At 43.1% G+C, this 22,807-nt stretch overlaps 1 protein-coding gene across 2 annotated transcripts in view; it reads left to right on the top strand.

Annotated features, from left to right (window-relative positions):
• The window catches only part of NF1 (neurofibromin 1), a 496,399-nt gene that overhangs the window by 408,944 nt on the left and 64,648 nt on the right, over positions 1 to 22,807 (top strand). For both annotated transcript variants that reach the window (XM_073615002.1, XM_073615001.1), the window contains 2 exons: positions 6,733 to 6,862; positions 22,210 to 22,341. In XM_073615002.1, coding sequence (XP_073471103.1) covers positions 6,733 to 6,862; positions 22,210 to 22,341 — 262 coding nt within the window. The remainder of the gene's footprint in view (positions 1 to 6,732; positions 6,863 to 22,209; positions 22,342 to 22,807) is intronic.

The raw sequence follows: 22,807 nt of genomic DNA, 5'->3' as shown, positions 1-22,807 counted from the left end.
CTGTTCTCTGTCTCGGTGCTGGTGTCACTGTTCTCTGTCTCGGTGCTGGTGCCACTGTTCTCTGTCTCGGTGCTGGTGTCACTGTTCTCTGTCTTGGTGCTGGTGTCACTGTTCTCTGTCTCGGTGCTGGTGTCAGTGAAGGAGATAGCAGCAGAGAAGCCAATCAGCAGGCAGTGCCAGTGCAGGATGCATAGCGCCCGGCCCACCATGGCTGAGGATCAACATGCTGGAACCTCCTCCCCTTCTCCTCACCCTCTCCTACCTCGGACAACACAGCGCTGGCCCCGCCGCCTCCTCAAGACAGAGCCACACTCCGTCCTCTCACTCCTCTGCCTGGCCGTGGAGCACACAGGAAATGTTAAACCACTGCTGGCCGGAGCTTGCAGCGGCATTGTTGTCAGCAGAGGCAGCTCTTCAGTGAGGCGGTCGTGGGGCCCCTATGAGTGCAAGGCCTTAGGCGACCACCTAATTAGAGAGCGGCCTCTGAGGGCTGGTTCTTCACATGAAAACTGATGGGAGAAAAACACACACAGGCTTCAAAACTGACATCTGTCTGCAGTGCACCATGGTGTGATGAACGAGGTCTAAAAGTAAACAACTGGGAAAAATAAAGTGCTTGAAAAACAGAAAAACAACAACTTCTTAAATGGCTTCCCAAAACAAAGAAAAAATATAGTGGTTATTAGTGCATTACACTGCACTGTTTACATTTAAATCACTACTGCAGTGCAAAAAGCTAGACAGTGGACAGGACACACTTGACACTACACTTTCTTCAATACTCCCAGTTAAGTAGAACAATATAGTGCAAAAAGCATAACAATTCAGCATGTTCACCTGTTTAAACGGTTTCTGTTTTATTCATAAATTGCTGCCACTTCACTGAAAACACGCTCACTTGGTACAGATGGAGGAGCAGAGAGGTATCTTCTAGCCTGAGAGGCAAGTCTTTTGTAGCTTGACTCATTTTCTTTCCACCACTTAAGAGGATCACCACTTCTGTCAATTACTGGTTCCTTTAAATAGAGATGAAGTTCATCATTGGCCTTGGCCAATACATAATCAGAAGAGAGCATGATTCTTGTATCGAGGATCCAAAAGACATACCAGCACAACATTTTCATTCTCTTCATGCTTCTCTAAGCGTTTGGTGAGGCTGTCCCTCATGACCTTCCTGAATTTTTTTTTACGCCACGTATGTTGTGTCCTTCATTCTCTTGAAGAGGCATCTTCAGCACTCTCACACATGGGATGACAGATGACACAGATGAGTCATAATGACTCACCTCTAGTGTCACTTCCTCTATAGGGAGGAGGGTCTCGATGACATTGGCTACAATGTCCCACTGATCAGCAGTAGGATAACTATAATCCTCCATGTTCGCCTGAATAGATGCTCAGAGCTCACGTCAGTTCCAGCATTCTTTGCAGCATGTGAAGTGTTGAATTCCAACGTGTTGGAACAGCCTGAATTCGGCTGTTTTTGGGTAGGCCTGAATGCACCTGAGTCGCTGCTTGGCAAGGGCGGAATGGTGGAAATGGCCTGCGCACCTCTTCAGCATGCCAATTATATCTATCAAAGCTCTCTGGCTTGACAGATCACCATTTACCACAAGTTGCAGGGTGTGTGCCATGCAACTGAGGTCGGACACTTCAGCAAGCCTCATGCCTTTCACCATGTTTGCGCCGTTGTCACGAAGCACAAACACCACTCGGTCTTTGTTTATTCCCCAGTCTTGAAGCAGGCCTAGAAACATTTCTCTAATGTACTCCCCAGTGTGGGATCCTTGCATCACCTATGTATTCAACACCAATTGCCTTTTTGTCCATCCGCTATCAAGAAGTGTAAGACTCATTACTCGTGAATAGCCTTTAGTTTCTCAACTACCTTTTTTGGTGAATTTTTCCCAGCATTTCAGTTCGATAATACTTTTCACTCTTCAGTGGGTACCTTGCCTCAGCTATGGACATCAACCGCTGAATTCCAAAATCAGACACTATTGTAAATGGCTGGTTATCCTTAACCATAATCTCTGTGATTGCTTTGTCCAGCTGCTGGGATCTTCCATCTGAATTTAGCCACTTAGCTTTTTTCTGAAACATATCTTTTATTGTTTGGTGGGATTGTGGTATTTCACTTTTTGATTGTTTGTTTTCTCTGTGCTTCATTATATAATTCAACATGATGAACTCTTAGATGGGCCCAAAGATTTGACGTATTTTTTGCAGTTGTTGATCCCATGCTCACATTGTTTGTACATGTGTTGCACACTGCTGCTTTTCCTGGAGATGATTGAGACAAGAAATATTCCCAGACCACACTTTTACTTTTCCTCTCTGCATTCATCTGCATTGGAATTTGAAAGATTAAGGTTAAAAATGGCAGACACCCTTCTGTGGATGGGCTTGCTGGCCTGGCAGTGGCACCCTGCTGTGCGTGAGCTTCCTGGCACCCTGCTGTGGATGGGCTTGCTGGCTGGCACCCTGCTGCCCTTAGGCCCAGTGCGCGGAGGTGTAATGTCATTGTGTGCGTGTCGCGCATACTCCCCTGCGCACAGTGTCTGCAGGCTTCTGGGCCCCATAAAGATGGCTGCTGCCTGCGGTAACCAATATCGGTGATATCGGTCTAGTTTTTGACTGATACTGATGTTTCGAAAAATGCTGATATCAGCCCACAATAATCGCCCTTACCGATAATCGGTCGGTCCCTACTGACACTTTTGACACTTTGTGGGAACCATTGACACGAATACAATGATTAGTGCTAAAAATCTGCACTTTGACTGTACTAATGGCACTGGCTGGGAAGGGGTGAAAGGTCAGGGGCGATCAAAGGGTTAACTGTGACTAGCCAGTATTTTTGTGTACACTGTAGGCTGCTTTCACTAAGGGAAGAGATTGATTTCAGTCTCTGCTTTGCAGAGACAAAGGATCGTCCCTTCCCCGCTGTCAGAGCTAAGATAAGCCTTGTTTACATACAGTGCCTTGCAAAAGTATTCACCCCCTTGGCTTTTTACCTATTTTGTTACATTACAGCCTTTAGTTCAATGTTTTTTAATCTGAATTACCGTATTTATCGGCGTATAACACGCACTTTTTTCCCCTTAAAATCAGGGGAAAGTCGCAGGTGCGTGTTATACGCCGATACCATGCGATCCCGAGCTGTCAAAATGTCAAAATCGCCGACCGCGATTTGAAAATGGCGCCGCCGGCGCCGAAATACACAGAGCCGGTCCTCGGCTCTTTCCGGCGGCTCTCGTTCACTTTCGGCTCCACTCGTAGTCCCGAGCGGAGCTATCCGAACCTACTCGGCTAGGTTCGGATAGCTCCGCTCGGGACTACGAGTGGAGCCGAAAGTGAACGAGAGCCGCCGGAAAGAGCCGAGGACCGGCTCTGTGTATTTCGGCGCCGGCGGCGCCATTTTCAAATCGCGGTCGGCGATTTTGAAGACAGGGGATGCAAGGCTGCACTGGGCAAGGCTGCACTGGGGCAAGGCTGCAATGATGGGCATTTAAATGTAAGTTTTTTTCCCTTCAACTTCCCTCCTAAAAGTTTTTTTTCCTTAAAATTCCCTCCTAAATTGGGGTGCGTGTTATACGCCGATAAATACGGTATATGTGATGGATCGGAAACACAATAGTCCAGTTGGTGAAGTAAAATTAGAAAAATATATACATTAAACTATTTTTCAGAAATAAAAACCTGATAATTGGCAACCAATTACCTTCAGAAGTCACATAGTTAACTGATGTCCACCTGTGTGCAATCTAAGTTTCACATGATCTGTCATTGCATATACACACCTTTTTGAAAGGCCCCAGAGGCTGCAACACCTAAGCAAGAGGCATCACTAACCAAACACTGCCATGAAGACCAAGGAACACTCCAAAAAAGTAAGGGGCAATGTTGAGAAGTACAAGTCAGGGTTAGGTTATAAAAAAAAATATCCAAATCTTTGATGATCCCTAGGAGCACCATCAAATCTTTCATAACCAAATGGAAAGAACATGGCACAACAGCAGACCTGCCAAGAGATGGCCACACACCAAAACTCATAGACCGGGCAAGGAGGGCATTAATCAGAGAGGCAGCACAGAGACCTAAGGTAACCCTGGAGGAGCTGCAGAGTTCCACAGCAGAGACTGTAGTATCTACGACAATAAGCCGTACGCTCCATGGAGTTGGCCTTTATGGCAGAGTGGCCAGAAGAAAACCGTTACTTTCAGCAAAAAACAAAATGGCATGTTTTGAGTTTGCAAAAAGGCATGTGGGAGCCTCCAAAAATGAATGGAGGAAGGTGCTCTGGTCTGATGAGACTAAAATTGCACTTTTTGGCCATCTGTCTGGCGCAAACCCAACCCAACACATTACATCACCCAAAGAACACCATCCCCACAGTGAAACATGGTGGTGGCAGCATCATGCTGCGGGGGTGTTTTTCAGCAGTCGGGACTGGGAAACTGGTCAGAGTTGAGGGAAACATGGATGGTGCTAAATACAGGAATATTCTTAAACAAAACCAGTACCACTCTGTGTGTGATTTTAGGCTAGGATGGAGGTTCACCTTCCAGCAGGACAAAGACCCCCAAAACACTGCTAAAGCAACACTTGAGTGGTTTAAGGGGAAATATGTAAATGTTTTGGAATGGCCTAGTCAAAATCCAGATCTCAATCCAATAGAAAATCTGTGGTCAGACTTAGATTGCTGTTCACAAGCGCAAACCATCCAACTTGAAGGAGCTGGAGCAGTTTTACAAGGAGGAATGGACAGACAAAAATCTCAGTGGTAAGATGTGGCAAGCTCATAGAGACTTATCCAAAGCGACTTAGACCTGTGATATCCACAAAAGGTGGCTCTACAAAGTATTGACTTTAGGGGGGGTGAATAGTTATGCACATTGACTTTTTCTGTTATTTTGTCCTATTTGTTGTTTGCATCACAATAAAAAACTTCTTCAAAGTTGTGGGCATGTTCTGTAAATTAAATGATGCAAATCCTCAAACAATCCATGTTAATTCCAGGTTGTGAGACAACAAAACACGAAAAATGCCACGGGGGTTGAATACTTTTGCAAGGCACTGTAGACGGAAGTGCTTGATCACATGTATATATATATATATATATATATCTGATCCTGCACAGAGCTGCTGCCCTGTAGCAGTAATAGTGCTATAGGGCGGTCAGCAATTGGTTAAAGGAGCCTGTGTCCTGTTCTCCAAGAAAGAGATTTTTACAGGTCAAAAAAGTCAATTTGCAACCACCAAAGGGGGAAGTTCTAAAGCAAGCTAATAGCAGTTCTTTTTTTCCTTAAAGGAGTCGTAAAGGCAGAAGGTTTTTTTTTTTTTTTTAATCTTAATGCATTCTATGCTTTAAGATAAAAAGCCTTCTGTGTTTAGCAGCTGCCCCAGCACCCCCTAATACTTGAGCCCCATCTCAGTCCAGTGATGTCCACGAGTCCCTCGGCCGTCCAAGACTCTCCCTCCTGATTGGCTGAGACACTGTGGCGCCATTGGCTTCCGTTGCTGTCAAAGTCAGTTAGCCAATCAGGAGAGAGGAGCTGAGGCAGAACGGCAGCTCCGTGTCTGAATGGACACAGGGAGCTGCAGCTCGGCTCAGGTGCCCCAATAGCAAACTACTTGCTGTGGGGGCACTTGACAGGAGGTAGGGACCAGGATCACAGAAGAGGGGCCCGAGAAAAGGTGGATTCGGGCTGCACTGTACAATTCCACTGCACAGAGGTGGCAAGTATAATATGTTTGTTTATTTTTTTTAAATGAGACTTTACAATAACTTTAAGTGCACACTGCTGCTGAGAATAGTATGTCTCCCTTAATAGAAGGTATACATATTTATTACTTCTTATAAAACTACCTTTTAATATATGCAAGTTATTTGCTTGCATACAATTGTACATACCTTCATTATCCGTTGTTCTGGCAACCTGGAGTGATGTGGAATTTCTCAGTTTTAGAATGTGAAAACTGGCTTGACTGCTGGGATAGAAAATGTAAACTGAATAGGAAATGTCAACGGGGTTAGTGTATTTAAAGCCAATTTATTTTTTCATTGGGAAAGAGGGGGAGAGGGTTAGAACCTCTGTCAGGTTTTTATTGCTGGCTGTGTCCCTGTAGCGGAAATTCGCCCTATTTGTCCTGGTGAGAATTGTCTAGTATAAAACTGAGGAAAACTATAAATTTGCGTTGTCAATAGAACGGGAATAGTGAGGAAATATTCCATTCGGGACACTTGTTAGTGATCACTGTGTTGAGAGGATTACCTTTTTAGTTTAAAGACATTTCTTGTCACATTCCATTGTGTGTACAGGAAGGAGAAACATCATCCCATCTGGTGCACTGAAAGCAAAAAAAATTCTGAGAGGGGGTGTCATTCTGTACCATATCCAAAATTAGATTAAAAAAGTGTTTGCTTTACTTCTAATGTAATAAGCAAGAAGTGCGGAAGCCAAGTAGTAAATCTATTTGTAGGTTTTTGAAACCTATTGCTTTTTGCACGTGCTTAATCCGTATTCCTTGGCAATAGGAGAAGTAGGCATAGTCTGTATACAAGATGTATATACAAATATTGTATTTATTTTCTAATAGTAAAAGATCAGTGTTCTGGTAATATGCTTTTTGATAGTAGAAAATATTCTATTTATTGGCCTTGCAGTTTCTGTGAGATTGTGTAGTTTGGTATTTAAAATGCCTTTTTTTTTTCATTGTTTTTTTTAGAGCCCAGAAGAAGTTTTCATGGAAATCAGAAATCCTCTTGAGGAATGGCATTGTAAACAAATGGACCATTTTGTTGGCCTCAATTTCAACTCTAACTTCAATTTTGCACTAGTTGGGCACTTGTTAAAAGGTGAGTTAATTTGAACGTATTTTTTTATAAACACTGGAAGCTGATCGCTTTTGTGAAATTGACACAGTAGATAGACATACACTAAAGCTCCCCTGATGGTACCTTTTTAAAGAGTCCAGTTTATTTTAGTAGTTTAAAAGTTTTGACATTTGTTTTTACTATCGATACGCCATATTGATTTTTTTTTTTTTTCTAAACAAACATTTTTTACATGATAAAGGACTCCTAGAACACTGTATGATAGCTAAGGAGACATCACAACAAATGTTTTTTTGCCATGAGATGACATTTTTTTTTTTTGGAACCATGAGATAAGAGATAAGTGATGAGTGATTGATCTGACTCGCTGGGAAGATGTATATTCTGTTGGAAAAGTTTTTTTGGTTTTTTTTTTTTTAAAGGCCTTTTTACAAGATATACATACACTACAAAACATGACTTGTTGAACAGGTGGTATAACAGCTCACGCTGTACACACACACACACTTATTATTCTCCTCTTTCTCCCCCATATTGCAACCACATTGTACAATCAGCCAGAAGACATGGACAGTACTATATACAGTTTTTCCATTGCAGTTATACAAGGAGACATCTAACCATACTTGGTACCTTATCAAATTTTCACAGGCACGTTCTAATAGGTTTGTTAGTGTTTGAGTAGAACCTTCTTAACCAGCTCACTCTAGAAATTGAGGTTTGGTGCAGTGGAGTCTTTTTCTATTTTAATATGATTGTTTTCCTGGCATAAAACATAACTGGACACAGCAATATCCTAAAATGTGTAGGTATCTCACTAGAAAAAAAGAATATGGCAAAGGCGTTGGAACTTATTTGTCCAGTAAAGAATTATTGTCAGGCAGGTTCAGAACACACGTATGGCCATAGCCAGAATCGCAGCAAGGACACTTGGCAGAGTCCAGCAAGTTGATTTTCTATAATTTTTTTGGTGTATAATACACATTATGTAAGAGAAGTCACTAGTTCTGGAATGCCGATGACTGGTGGGCAATGTTTCCTCTACTGAAAGCAGAGTTCCACTCAAAAGTGGAACTTCCGCTTATCCGTCTCCTCCCCCCCCCTTCCAGTGCTACATATCGGGGGGGGGGGGGGGGGACGGGTACCTGTTTTTGACAGGTACCGTTACCCACTTCCGGAAGACGGGGCCCCACGTCAGCTCTGAACATCCTGACATGTCCTCTTCCTCCTCAATGCAGTGTGCACACAGCAGCAGGTACCACATTGCACTAACTATAACATGAGTAGTGTTCTCTCAACAGGGGGGGGTGATGTCTCTGATTGGGAGGTTTGTCTGTGATGGGGGACTCTCTGGTGGGATGGGGGTCTTTGTATCTCTGGGGGGGTATATGTCTGTGATGGGGGACTCTGTCTCTGTTGGGATGGAGCTATGATGGGGGTCTCAGTCTGAGATTTTGCAGTGAAAGGGGTTTCTTTGCCTCAGTCTTCAGTGGAAAGCGGGGTCTCTGTCTCGGTCTGCGGTGGAAAGGGGGACAGTAATCTTGATGGATCGTGGAATCGAATCGTTGACGTGATAATCGAATTGTGAGACCAGTGAAGATGCCCACCCCTAGTGTCCATTAGATGTACATTACATACATGGTTTATCAAAGCTTCATATGGGCCTTGCACTTCTACTAAAGTTGCCATGTTGCCTGTGAGATCATTTTGGGATTTAAAGGCTATGTTCATCTTTAGAACATGTTACATGTTCCACCCGTATTTATTTTTAGCAGGTTTATGCAGCCAGTTCTGGATTAGGGGAGATATTTCTAAGTTTGCACTTTTGTCTTAGATTGTATCAGAGGGACTAAATTGTGGGCATGCATATTCATTTTCATTCCTAGATATTTAGAGGGGTGTGTGTATACAGTATCTCACAAAAGTGAGTACACCCCTCACATTTTTGTAAAATATTTTATTATATCTTTCATGTGACAGCACTGAAGAATTTACACTTTGCTACAATGTAAAGTAGTGAGTGTACAGCTTGTATAACAGTGTAAATTTACTGCCCCCTCAAAATAACTCAACACACAGCCATTAATGTCTAAACCGCTGGCAACAAAAGTGAGTACACCTCTAGGTAAAAAATGTCCAAATTGGGCCCAATTAGCCATTTTCCCTCCCTGGTGTTATGTGTCTTGTTAGTGTTACAAGGTCTCGGATGCGAATGGGTAGCAGGTGTGTTAAATTTGGTGTTATCACTCTCACTGGAAGTTCAACATGGCACCTCATGGCAAAGAACTCTCTAAGGATCTGAAGGCTATAAGATGATTACCAAGACCCTGAAACTGAGCTACAGCACGGTGGCCAAGACCATACAGTGGTTTAACAGGACAGGTTCCACTCAGAACAGGCCTCGCCATGGTCGACCAAAGGAGTTGAGTGCATGTGCTCAGTGTCATATCCAGAGGTTATCTTTGGGAAATGGATGTATGAGTGCTGCCAGCATTGCTCACACCATACGCCGCACACTATACGCCGCACACTGCAGCAAATTGGTCTGCATGGCTGTCATCCCAGAAGGAAGCCTCTTCTAAAGATGATGCACAAGAAAGCCTGCAAACAGTTTGCTGAAGACAGGCAAACTAAGGACATGGATTACTGGAGCCATGTCCTGTGGTCTGATGAGACCAAGATAAACTTATTTGATTCAGATGGTGTCAAGCGTGTGTGGCGGCAACCAGGTGAGGAGTACAAAGACAAGCGTGTCTTGCCTACAGTCAAGTATGGTGGTGGAAGTGTCATGGTCTGGAGCTGCATGAGTGCTGCTGGCACTGGGGAGCTACAGTTCATTGAGGGAACCATGAATACCAACATGTACAGGGACATACTGAACCAGTGTATGATCCCCTCCCTTCAAAGACTGGGCCTCAGGGCAGTATTCCAACATAATAACCCCAAACACACCTCTAAGATGACCACTACCTTGCTAAAGAAGCTGAGGGTAAAGGTGATGGACTGGCCAAGGATGTCTTCAGACCTAAACCCTATTGAGCATCTGTGGGGCATCCTCAAATGGAATGTGGAGGAGCGCAAGGTCTCTAACATCCACCAGCTCCGTGATGTCGTCATGGAGGAGTGGAAGAAGACTTCAGTGGCAACCTGTGAAGCTCTGTTGAACTCCCTGCCCACTAGAGGTTAAGGCAGTGCTGGAAAACAATGGTGGCCACACAAAATACGGGAATTATCGGTGAAGGAGGGAGTGTGGATAGGAGCTCAGAACGTTGAGTATAGGAGCCGGTAATATGACGCTAGTAGGGAGAACCCGCTGGGTCACCCGGGCTGCCTTTGAACGCTTAAGTGGTGGAGAAAAGAAAAACAAATCTGTGCGGAGGAGGTGTGGAGGTATTGGGTTTTTTTTATGCTGTATGCTGGTGTAGCCGGACACTTGCTACCTGTTTTCCAGTGAATCGGAGTCAGAGAACTGTTACCCACGGTTAATACACTGGTGCATTAGATCGGATTGGAGGAGTTCCTCTGGGTGGGAGAGGGAGGAAAGAAAAAGAAAATCTGAAGGATGTGTGAGTAAAAATTAAAGGAACTTGATATGTGACATATAACAGAGACTGAGATTGATGGAAATTAAATAGCCAGGAAAAAGGTGGTTCCAGGAGGTGAAGTTGTTTGCCCTCTCTGTTCGGCTTGTATTGGATTGAACCGATGCTAAGCTGACTTGAGACAAGTCAGACTTGTCCAGGGAGCAGCAGAAAGACATGATGATATAAGGGATCTAATCACTAGGTTCACCGGCTCCTTTTTTTTTTGATCTTGGAGAGCTTTCTTAGTCTCCCGTAAAAGCTGTATTGGAAAGTGATAAGATGCCATATCCGCAAGGAGGAGAGGGGATGAGCATGCCAGCCAGGAGAATGTTGGGACACAATCATTGCGATCCGCTAAAGACAAGGATAAGGAGAAAGGGACTCAGTCCACAGTGGCAGGTGTGACTGCAGCAGCAGCAGCGACCAAACTGGAGAGGTATGCTCATTCTACAGACCATTCACCAACTAAAGGGGGGCAGCAGTCTCAAGCCAAAATGTCAGCGGATAGAAAGAGCCAAGGACACTTAAATGTACCCGTAACTGCTTTGGGCACAAAGAATACAACTAGCAAAAGTATGGGAGTGGTCGGAAAAGAGCCCGAAATTGCTGTTGTACAGACACCTCCACTAGAGGGAGAGCCGACTTTAAAGGATGTCTTGTTGGCGGTTAACACATGTAAACAATCTCTGGGGGAATTATGTGACCAAATGAAAGACATTAAAGAGGAATTATCCCTGGTGCGGCATGAGCTCCAAAAAACAGCAGAAAGAATAACAGCGGAGGGGAGAATAAGTCAGAGGATGATTTGTACCCAATGAAGCAAGAGGTTAAGGCTGTGAAAGGTCGAATGGGCAAGTTCACGGAAAAATTGGATGAAATGGAAAACAGACTTCGCAGGGACAATGTGAGGATGGTGGGATTACCTGAAAAGAGCGAAGGGCCTGACCCGATAACATTTTTAGAAAAGTGGTTTATTGAGATCTTCGGAAGAGACTTTTTCATAACAGTTTTCAATAGAAAGAGCACATAGAGTCCCGTTTTAGGCCCCCACCCCAAGGAGGTTATCCTAGGTCAATGTTATTGAAATGTTTAAATTATAAAGATAAAGTAACACTCCTTCATAGGGCTAGAGAGATGGGGAATATTTCTTATAATGGAGTCAAGATCTCGATGTACCCCGACTTCTCTCCCGACCTGCAGAAACGCAGGGCTGAGTTTACGGAAATTACACGTAGACTTCAAAAATGTAATGTTACATACGCTCTGCTTTATCCAGCTCGGCTACGAGTGGTAGCGCTGGGAGGATTCCAGGTTTTTGACTCTCCTGCAAGTGCGATAGCGTGGCTGGAGGGCAAAAAGGATCAGCTGTTAATGAAATAATGGGTCATTTGGTTGGAAGATGGTATACATCGGGACTCACTTGTAAAAAATATGTATTTTGAGTGGAGGGTGGTGGGAAATACACAGTATAAAAGAAATTAATGAATGGGTGGGGAAAGGATAAAAATAAAATTGATTTTGAACACAAGGGGGGAGGGTGGGGGAGTGGGAGGAGGGAGGGGGTTAGGAGGGAGATGAGAACTGGTAAAGAGAGTGTGGGGAGGTATGTAAGGGTCACAAAAAAAAGCCCTTAGGGTTTACCTAGAAAGGTATAGGGTGGGAGTGGGGAGGGGGAGGGTTCAAGATATCTGAGATGGGGGGGGGGGGGAGGATATATCAGAAGGGTGACACACTGGACGCAGAAAAGTCAGAATAAAGTTGTAATACACATGATTGTAGGGAGGGAATATGGGAATAAGGTAAAACTATTTAAAAAACAAACACTTTTAAAAAACATTCACTTTTTTACACAGAAGGGAAAATTAGAACAGGTGGGCATTAAGTCACATAGGGAGATGATCACATCTAGGTTTATTTTTTTATTATTGCAGGGATTCCTTTTTTCCTCTTCTTCTTTCTTTTTGCTTTATTTTTGTATTAAACTCCTTTTTTTTTCCTTTGATTCTGATTGCTTATGCAGTCTACAGTATTGAATACAGGCTCTTGGAATGTCCGAGGGATGGGTACTCCAGCTAAGAGAGCTGCTGTGTTTGATACAATATCACTCAGTACACACCTCCTATTCAAGGGGAGTGTCTGTGTTGATTAGTAGAGAAGTGGCGTTCACTTGCAGACAGTGCAGTATAGATGAGGAAGGCCGATATATTTTTCTACATTGTGTAATAGAGAATCGGGAGTATGTTTTAGCAAATATTTATATTCCTCCACCTTTCAAATTAGAAGTTATGTATAGCCTAATGGAATTTATAATGGATAAAACCGGGTTACCAGTTATAGAAGTGGGGGACTTTAATGTAGCCATTAGTAAAAACTGGATAGGTTTCCCCCAGGAATACAGGAGCAGAGGGTGTATGAAAGTCGATTGTATCAGTTCCTTCAGGAAGCAGGGTTATTTGACATGTGGAGAATGCGAACCCAGATGTGTTACAATATTCATGCTTTTCGAGCTCCTATTCTACACTTTCTAGGATAGACCTTGCCTTGGGCAATGGGGAAGCATGCCAAATAATAAGAGACATAGTATATCAACCCAAGGGGGTGTCGGACCACTCATTGATGCCGGTCTCGGTAAACTTGGAAGGCAAAAGATCTTTTAGAGTATGGAAGATTAATCCACTGTGGTTTGAAATAATGGGAAACCCAGATGAGGTGCTACTTAAGTTAAGAGTTTATAGAGATGAATGAAGATACAGTGACGAGGGGAGTGATGTGGGATGCACTGAAGGCATACCTTAGGGGTATATTTATTCAACAAGTGGCAAAAATTAAAAAGACCTCAAGGGAATGGGAGAATAGGGTCAGGAAGGAGTTAGTGGAAGCAGAAAGGGAATATGTGAAAGATCCATCCCCAGAGAAACAAAGTCTATGGCAGAATAAACAACAAGAATATAAAGATGTAGTGATCAGGAAATCAGAAAATAAGAGATTGTTTTAGAAGCAAGTTGCATATGGGGAGGGGGAAAAAGTTGGAAAGATGTTGGCTCATTTAGTAAGAACCAATTCCTGTCCCTGCGATTAGGACAGTGAGAGGAGAAATTTCATCACGGGTGGAAGAGATTACAGATACATTTAGAGAATACTATGATGGACTGTATAGATCGTGGGGGACCGTGGGAGGGGAGTAACTGGATAGCTTCTTTGGAAATATTGAGATACCTGCCCTTACACAGGAGGATAAAGAGGGAATAGAGCTAGCAGTAGCAGAAATGGCCAATCAGAAATCCCCAGGACCTGACGGTCTCCAAGTGGAAACTTATAGATACTACGGGAAGGTATTGCTTCCGGAGCTTCTTAAAGTATTTAACTGGGCGAAGGAGGTGGGGAAGCTACCTACATCAATGACAGAGGCCACGATAATAGTTCTGCACAAAGAGGGGAAAGACCCGTTGGAAATGAAGTCTTATAGACCCATTTCCTTACTCTGTTCAGATGCTAAAATCTTGGCAAAGATACTGGCAGCTAGATTAAATAAAATTATATCCAGACTTGTTCATTCAGACCAAACAGGATTCATCCCTAGCAGATCAACCAGCATGAATATTAGGAGGGTATTTCTGACTCTACAGACACCAACAGAGAATATGGGTACAAGAGCTGTTATGTTACTAGATGTGGTTAAAGCTTTCGATAGCTTGGAGTGGGGGTATATCTGGCGAGTGCTGAGAGAATTCGGATTTGGCCCCTCATTTATTAGTTGGATTAAAATATAGTATAATGGTCCCAGTGCAAAAGTTAGTTAATGATTATTCAGGCAGGTTCCAACTAGAAAGGGGGACAAGACAGTGGTGTCCTCTGTCACCCCTGCTCTTTGCACTGGCAATGGAGCCATTGGCCATTGCAATAAGATCAAATAGAAATATGGAAGGATTCCGGAGAACGTCTAGCAAGGAGAGAATCGCACTATATGCAGATGATGTTCTCATATTCCTGGGGGATACAGGGCAATCCCTTAGGCAGGTGATGAACATTTTCACAGAATTTGGAAGACTCTGACTATAAATTGGGAGAAATCTGCACTTTTTCCTGTGGACCCCATTGAGAAGCAAAACACTATCAGAGATTACCCAGATGGAAATAGTGGAGATAAGGAAATACTTGGGTATATACATAACAAAAGATCCAAATAAATACATAAATAATAACATAGCTCCCCTTTTAACTAAATTTAAAAGTAAAATTGAAATATGGAGGCATCTTCCATTATCGGTTGCAGGGAGATGCAATTTGATTAAAATGCTGTGGATGCCACAGTTATTGTATTTGTTGCAAAACTCTCTACTATGGGTACATAGGAAATGGTTTAAAAAAATTGATATATTGTTTAGAGATCTTATATGGAAAGGTGGCCAGCCCAGGATAGGTTTTACAAACCCTACAGTTACCAACAAGGGAAGGGGGGCTTGCGGTGCTGCACCCACAAAGTTATTTTCTAGCAGCCCAATTGCAGCATTTAGGAAGGAGTATTGACCTAGGAGGAGGTATAAATGGGGGATTAATGATAGAAGGAGCACCACATAAGACAGTAGTGGAGGTATTGGAGGCAAATTCTTTCATTGATAGAACCCCCACGGTAAGATTAGCTTTAAAAGTTTGGAAGGCAGTAAAGGCATTAAGGGGACTGGGTGGTATGACAAAATATACCCCCCTTTGGAATAACAAGAACTTGGGGGAACTGGAAATGATAGGGAAAATAAAAGAATGGGAAATAAAGGGGATAGATAGGCTGGCCCAGCTCTATGGGGGAAGTATCTTAAAAACATTTACCTCGTTGAGGGAGGAATATGATATCCCTAAACATTTTACAAATACTTACAAATAAGACACGCCCTAAACACTCAGTTTGAGAAACGAGGACCGGTTTGGAGTAATTCTCCTATATACCAAAGAATAGGGAGTCTGGGTAGGTCTGAAGGATTTATAGCAGAAATTTACACACATATATGTGGAGGAAGTATTGAGGGCCTGGAAAGGCTTAAAAGTAGGGGTAAATGGGAGGAGGATCTCGGTACAATATCGGATGAGCAGTGGAAAAGGATATTGGAGAAAGGATACCTGGTGTCAGTCTCACCCGCACAGAAGGTCTCATACCTGATGTTGCTGCATAGGGACATATTATACACCAAAAAGACTATTCAAGTTCGGGTAGAGAGTAGATGCCAGGTGCCCTAGATATCAGGATACTGGAGATTTGATACATATGATCTGGAAGTGCCCGAAACTATTCCGATACTAGTCTGAGATTCTAGATACCATAAATAGACTTTCAGCATAACACTAGAAATGGACCCTAGACTATGTATTTTAGGTCTAGGGGAGGGTATAGGTGGAGCGAATAGTATAACTAAAGTAGTGTTGAGGTGTCTTTTTCAAGCAAGAAAATTAATAGCTAGAGATGGCAGGCAGAGAAACCCCCTTCGGCAAGAGACTGGGCTAGAATTGTGACTGAAACAGTGTGGAAGGAAAAAGTAGTATATGCAAGGAGAGGAAATATTAAGGGATTCGAAAAAATGTGGAAACCTTGGCTAGAGAAGATGGGATATCCCATGTAAAGTATGGAAGGAAGAGAAGAAGGGGAGGGTAAGAGTAGAAAGTAATGAGGAAGGCCCTATGGAATTAAAATAACAGCGTTAATAAAGTGTGTGGTAAAATATTTACTGGGATAAAGCTTGGGAGGGGGGAGAGGGATAAAGTAGAAAATCAACTGTAGTGTAAAAGAAGATAATGGTAAAGCTTTGAGAAAATAGTTTTTATTATTATCATCCGGGTGATATATATTGTATTTTAAAAAAATACTTTGTATTTTGTATAGCATGAAGAAAATAAAGATTATATAATTATTAAAAAAAAAAAAAAACACTGTTATACAAGCTGTACACTCACTACTTTACATTGTAGCAAAGAGTAAATTCTTCAGTGTTGTCACATGAAAAGATATAATAAAATAGACAGAATTTGTGATAGACAGAACACTGCGTCTATCACACGAGCTGATCTAGGAGGAGGGCGGGACTTTTCTTACAGCGCGGCCAAAGTTTTCACACTCAGCTCTGAGACACACAGCGGGAGATGCCCGCAGACTGTGTATGACATATAGTGGAGGAGGAGGGAGCTGAGCGCTGCGCTGCAGCCACAGCTTGGCCCAAAGCAGCCCCAGGGCAGGCAGCCTACCGATCAAAAAAATATAATTAATGTGTGTGTTATATAATTGTGCTCATAAGTTTACATACCCTGGCAGAGTTTGATTTCTTGGCCATTTTTCAGAGAATATGAATAACACAATAACGTTTTTCACTCATGGTTAGTGTTTGGCTAAAGCCATTTATTATCAGTCAACTGTGTTTACTCTTTTTAAATCATAATGACAACAGAAACTACCCAAATGACCCTGATCAAAAGTTTATATACCCCAGTTCTTAATACCGTGTATTGCCCCCTTTAACATGAATGACAGCTTAAAGTCTTTTGTGGTATTTGTGGATGAGGCTCTTCTTCTTCTCAGATGGTACAGCTGCCCATTCCTCTTGGCAAAAAGCCTCCAGTTCCTGAAAATTCTTAGGCTGTCTTGCATGAACTGCACGGTTGAGATCTCCCCAGAGTGGCTCAATGATATTGAGGTCAGGAGACTGAGATGGCCACTCCAGAACCTTCACTTTATTCTGCTGTAGCCAATGACAGGTTGACTTGGACTTGTGTTTTGGATCATTGTCATGTTGGAACTTCCAAGTTTGTCCCATGCGCAGCTTCCTGGCTGATAAATGCAAATGTTCCTCCAGTATTTTTTGATAACAATCTGCAATCATCTTGCCATCAATTTTTACCAAATTTCCTGTGCCTTTTGTAGCTCACACATCCCCAAAACATCAGCGATCCACCCATGTGTGTCACAGTAGGAATGGTGTAGCTTACATCATAGGCCTTGTTGACTCCTCTCCAAATGAAGCGTTTATGGTTGTGGGCCAAAAAGCTCAATTTTGGTCTCATCACTTCAAATGACTTTGTGCCAGAAGGTTTGAGGCTTGTCTCTGTGCTTTTTGGCATATTGTAAGCGGATACTTTGTGGCATTTGCGTAGTAATGGCTTTCTTCTGGCGACTTGACCATGCAGCCCATCTTTCTTCAAGTGCCTCCTTATTGTGCATCTTGAAGCAGCCACACCACTTGTTTTCAGAGAGTCCTGTGTTTCACCTAAAGTTATTTGTGGGGTTTTCTTTGCATCCCAAACAATTTTCTTGGCAGTTGTGGCTGAAATTTCAGTTGGTCTACCTGACCGTGGTTTGGTTTCAACAGAACCCCTCATTTTCCACTTCTTGATTAGAGTTTGAACACTGCTGATTGGCATTCTCAATTCATTGGATATCTTTCTATATCCCTTTCCTGTTTTACACAATTCAACTACCTTCCCCACAGATCCTTTGACAATTCTTTTGCTTTCCCCATGACTCAAAATGTAGAAACGTCAGTGCAGCACTTTATGAAAGATGCAAGGGTCTGTCAGGAGTCCAGAAACTCATTGACCTTTTATACACACACACTAATTACAAGCAAACGGGTCACAGGTTAGGATGGTTACCTTTTAATAGTCATTCAAACCCCTTTGTGTCAACTTGTGTGCATGTTATCAGGCCAAAATTCCAGGGTATGTAAACTTTTTATCGGGGTCATTTGGGTAGTTTGTTGTGATTATGATTATGATTTAACCACTTCAATACAGGGCACTTAGACACCTTCCTGCCCAGACCAATTTTCAGCTTTCAGTGCTATCGCAGTTAGAATGACAATTGCGCGGTCATACAACACTGTACTCAAACTAAATTTTTATCATTTTGTTCCCACAAATAGAGCTTTCTTTTGGTGGTATTTGATCACCTCTGCGGTTTTTATTTTTTGCGGGGAAAAAAAGACCGAAAATTTTGAAAAAAAATAAGTTTTGTTTCTGTTAAAAAATGTTGTAAATAAGTTTTCTCTTTCACTGATGGGCACTGATAAGGTGGCACTGACAGGCGCTGATAAGGTGGCACCAATGAGCGGGCACTGACGATGGGCACTGATAAGGCGGCACTGACAGGCACCGATGGGCACTGACGATGGGCACTGATGATGGGCACTCATGGCTTGCACTGGTGGGCACTCATGGCTTGCACTGGTGGGCACTGATAGGGAACACTGGGCACTGAAAGGCTGCAGAGATGGGTTCTTATGGGTGGCACTGGTACGTGGCACTGATGGGCGGCACTGATACGCGGCAGTGGTAGGCATTGGAGTGGGCACTGATTGGCAGCTGCCTGGGCATTGATTAGTATTTCCCTGGGGGTGTAGGGGGCATACCTGGTGGTCCAGTGTGGATGGTTTCCCTGGTGGTCCTGGGCGACTTCCCTGGTGGTCCTGGGTAGGATCCGAGGGGGGGCTGTGTTGATAAACCAATCAGCACAGACCCCCCCTGTCAGGAGAGCAGCTGTTCGGCTCTCCTCTACTCGCGTCTGTCAGACGCGAGTGAGGAAAAGCCAATCACCGCCTCTTCCTATTTACATCGTGATCAGCCGTGATTGGACATGGCTGATCACGTGGTAAAGAGTCTGTCAGAGACTCTTTACCTAGATCGGTGCTGCGGGCTGTCAGACTGACACCCCGCAACAACGATCAACGCGATGCGCGCCCCCAGGGGCGCGCGGCGGGTAAATATCCTGCGGACGTCATATGACGCCCAGTCAGGATATTGAAACCACTTTGCCGCCGTCATTCTGCTATATGGCGGGCGGCAAGTGGTTAAAAAGAGTAAACATAGTTGATAACAAATGGCTTCAGCCAAACACTAACCATGAGTGAAAGAAATGTTTTTGTGTTATCATTCATATTCTCGGAAAAATGGCCAAGAAATCAGGGTAGGCCAGGGTATGTAAACTTATGAGCACAACTGTGTGTGTATATGTATGTATGTATATGTATATATGTATATATATATATATATATATATATATTATAATAATAGCACCCCCTCCAAAGTCGGTGCTAGAGTTAGGATTTTTGTGAAAGCAGGAACATTTTTATACAGGCCTAGCTAGAAGCTAGACCTGTTTGTTTTGATTTGTGTGGGCTGGGAGTGGCTCAGAGAAGGCTGGTGACTCAGACAGCATCACTTCTCTGTTACCTCCCTCTGGCTTCTAGCGGAGTCTGGAAGAGAGGTGGAGCTGCCTGGGGTGTGAAGGGAGCCCTAACCAATTCCCGACTAGGATTATTGGCAGGGGACAGGCCTCCTTGAAATACCCAGGGTCAGCCCAGTTGGGGAGGAGTTGTCGGGTGGAAGATCTGAGGATGGAGTGCTAGGCTGTTGGGACCTTGAGGGCGCTCCCCATTCGGGGGGGGGGGGTGACCTTGGGCCTGGGTCCTTGGGTTCAGGAAGGATCCCTTCAAGACCTGGATGGATCTGGACAGGAGGCACAGAGAGGAGTCAGAGGGGACAGCAGGAGCTAGTGCTGCTGGGCAAGTCTTCAGGAGGGAACCACCACTGTGTGCACAGCCGGGAGGGCTGGTGAGTGACTTATGCCATCAGGAGTACTGGAGAGGCAAGCCAGAGAGGACTGAGAGGCAACGGTCACAGCTGGGTGTGCAGCCAGCGAGGATTGCAATGTCACGGGCAGTGGAGTCAGGCAGCTGCAGCCAGGAGGGCTGGCAGGGCCTGAAGAGGGATTGCTGGGAGCAGTAGTCCTAAAGAGGACAGCTAGCACTAAAGACTTTCTATGTTTTGCTACACAAAAAGGGACCTGCAGTCCCTGCCTACAAATGGCAACTTCTAGGGCCTGACTAGAGTCAGTGTTCGGCCTAACCATATGCTAGCTGTGCCTAGAGTCAAGTGTTGTGCAGGAGAGAGCGAGTTATAGTCTGCAAGCAAGTGTTGTGCAGGAGGAGTTTGAAGAAGTGTTGCGTACAAAGAGTGTACATAGTTCTGTCCCAAATTGACTGTTCTATAATTCTATTGGGTATCCCATATATTCCCGTCTCTATCCAAGTTCAAATCCCTCAATAAAAATACAAAAACAAATATACGGACTGTTCATTGACTCAAGGTGATTGGAAAGTGAATGCCGGGCTGGGCAGGGTGACAGGTGGACCACAACTTTTAGCAGCCCTTACGGGGGTACCGCTACATATATGTGTGTGTATATGTATTTATACATGTAGTTCTCTGGGTTAAACGTTAACTTCCAAAAATTGCAAACTCCTCTGTGATTTTAAGAAAGACAGAAAGCACTTGTTTTAGGTCATCAGAATATTTTAGTGTTGTGCATGTAGACCAACCATTTCTCATAAATTATCCTGCATGAGACCATTGATGTGTGGGCAGGGCATCCCTGTCTTGTGCCCCATTTCAGTTTTATGTAAGGAGATATGTGATTGATATGGATTCTTGGAACCATGCCAGTATTCTGTAATTTCTTCCAAGCGATAAAAGTGGGGCCAAAGTGTTGGGGTTTTTTTTTGTTTTTGTTTTTTTCACTTTGAATACCTAGTTGTGCTAATTTCCATTGAACATGAATAGGTATTGAAAGTAAACACAGCTTTACATTTTCACTACCTTTTGGTAAGTGAATAGCATAGCCACTTTCATTTTTGTAAACCACAAGTTTCTTATATGAAAGAAGCACCTATTAAATGTAAAAAGTAGCATAAAGCTCCACCTGCTGGCCTAAATGGAGAAATCATATTTACCAGACTAAGGCTAGGTTCACATTAGTACAGCTGTGTAATATTTTCAGTGTCATTTTGTAGTATGTTTTACACAGTTTTCATGCTTTTTGTATTTTTTTGTAGGACTGGATTTTATTCACAACTGACAAAAATACACTAAAAACACATGTTCTTAGTGTTTTTTTAATGTGTTTTGGAGCATTTCCATTGAAGTCCATAGGGCCAAAATCTTGCTGAATCCGCACCAACGTAGCAGATGTACCTTTTCCAAAAATGCCCTGCATTGATGTGAATGGGCGCCATTGAAAATAACATGATTTCTATTATAAAGCAATTCTGATTACCTGTCACTTCTAAATCACTCTAGTATGAACCAGGCCTAAAAATAATAAATACTTAAAAAAAAAAAAAAAAAAAAAAAATTTCTTAATTCCTGAACCTAAAAAAAAAAAAAAAACCTTCTACAAAAATGTTGGGTTAAAAGTATATGTTTACTTTTGTATGAAAATCCCTGTATTGGTCCCCCACCCCCTTATCTATGATACCCAAAATGAGACCTGGGATGTAGTACAATCCCACTTCCAACTCTCTTCTATGCTGGGCAGTTTGCATTCAATTCTCATAGTCTTGTTGCATTCAACATCTCAAGTCTCATAAATGGCTGACCGATATTTCCTCATCAGTTGTTTTTGGGAGACATCTGTTAATTTCTGGCCACCTTAGTGCCTGCAGGTTACATTGGAGATCTGCTTTTCAGTTGTTGTCTGTTGTTCCTTACATAGTTAGCACAATTCTCCTGAAGAGTTTTTAGTATGAATTTTTCGGGTTTGCAAAATATTGCCTAAAAATGTTAAATATTTCTCCTTATGGGAGTTATGTAGAAATGGCAGATTTGGAACAGACCAAAGAAAAAGACATGATCAATTTGCCCTAGTCATCATGTAAGCTGCATAGGTGCCTGTTTTACACGTCACCTACTTTGAGAAGTATTCCATGCCCCATTTTTAACACTCATGAACTGTACATACTTTATCGTTTTTAGGATATCGACATCCATCTCCTACTACTGTGGCAAGGACAGTGAGAATCCTTCACACGCTGCTCACACTTGTAAATAAACACAGAAATTGTGATAAGTTTGAAGTAAATACGCAGAGTGTTGCTTATTTAGCAGGTAAGAAATCTTTCAGTGATTATAACTAACCAAATCTATATTTATTTGTATAATTTCTCAGATCTGCAAATGAAACCTGGTTAGAGATTTGATTTGTATACACATCTTTAATCCATATTGATTTATTTTATAGTTTTCTTCTCTAGAAATATAGTAGGTGAGCATAAAAGTTGCCTGTGTTTTCCAAAATCAACAAAACCAACATATTTGCTCTGCAGGAGCAATGGCTGGTTTCATAGCTTAGTCGCTGATTTAGGAAAATATTTCCCAACACCCCCCCACCCCCCCATCCCAAACATCCCAACATCCCCCCACCCCTTCACCCCCCCAACATCCCCCCATCCCCAACATCCCCCCATCCCCAACATCCCCCCATCCCCAACACCCCCCCATCCCCAACACACACCCCAACATCCCACCCCCCCATCCCCAACACACACCCCATCCCCAACACACACCCCATCCC

This window comes from Aquarana catesbeiana, linkage group LG02, assembly GCF_042186555.1.
Source record: "Aquarana catesbeiana isolate 2022-GZ linkage group LG02, ASM4218655v1, whole genome shotgun sequence".
In the NCBI taxonomy this organism is placed as follows: Eukaryota; Metazoa; Chordata; class Amphibia; order Anura; family Ranidae; genus Aquarana; species Aquarana catesbeiana.
This window is presented reverse-complemented; position numbering and strand designations above follow the sequence as displayed.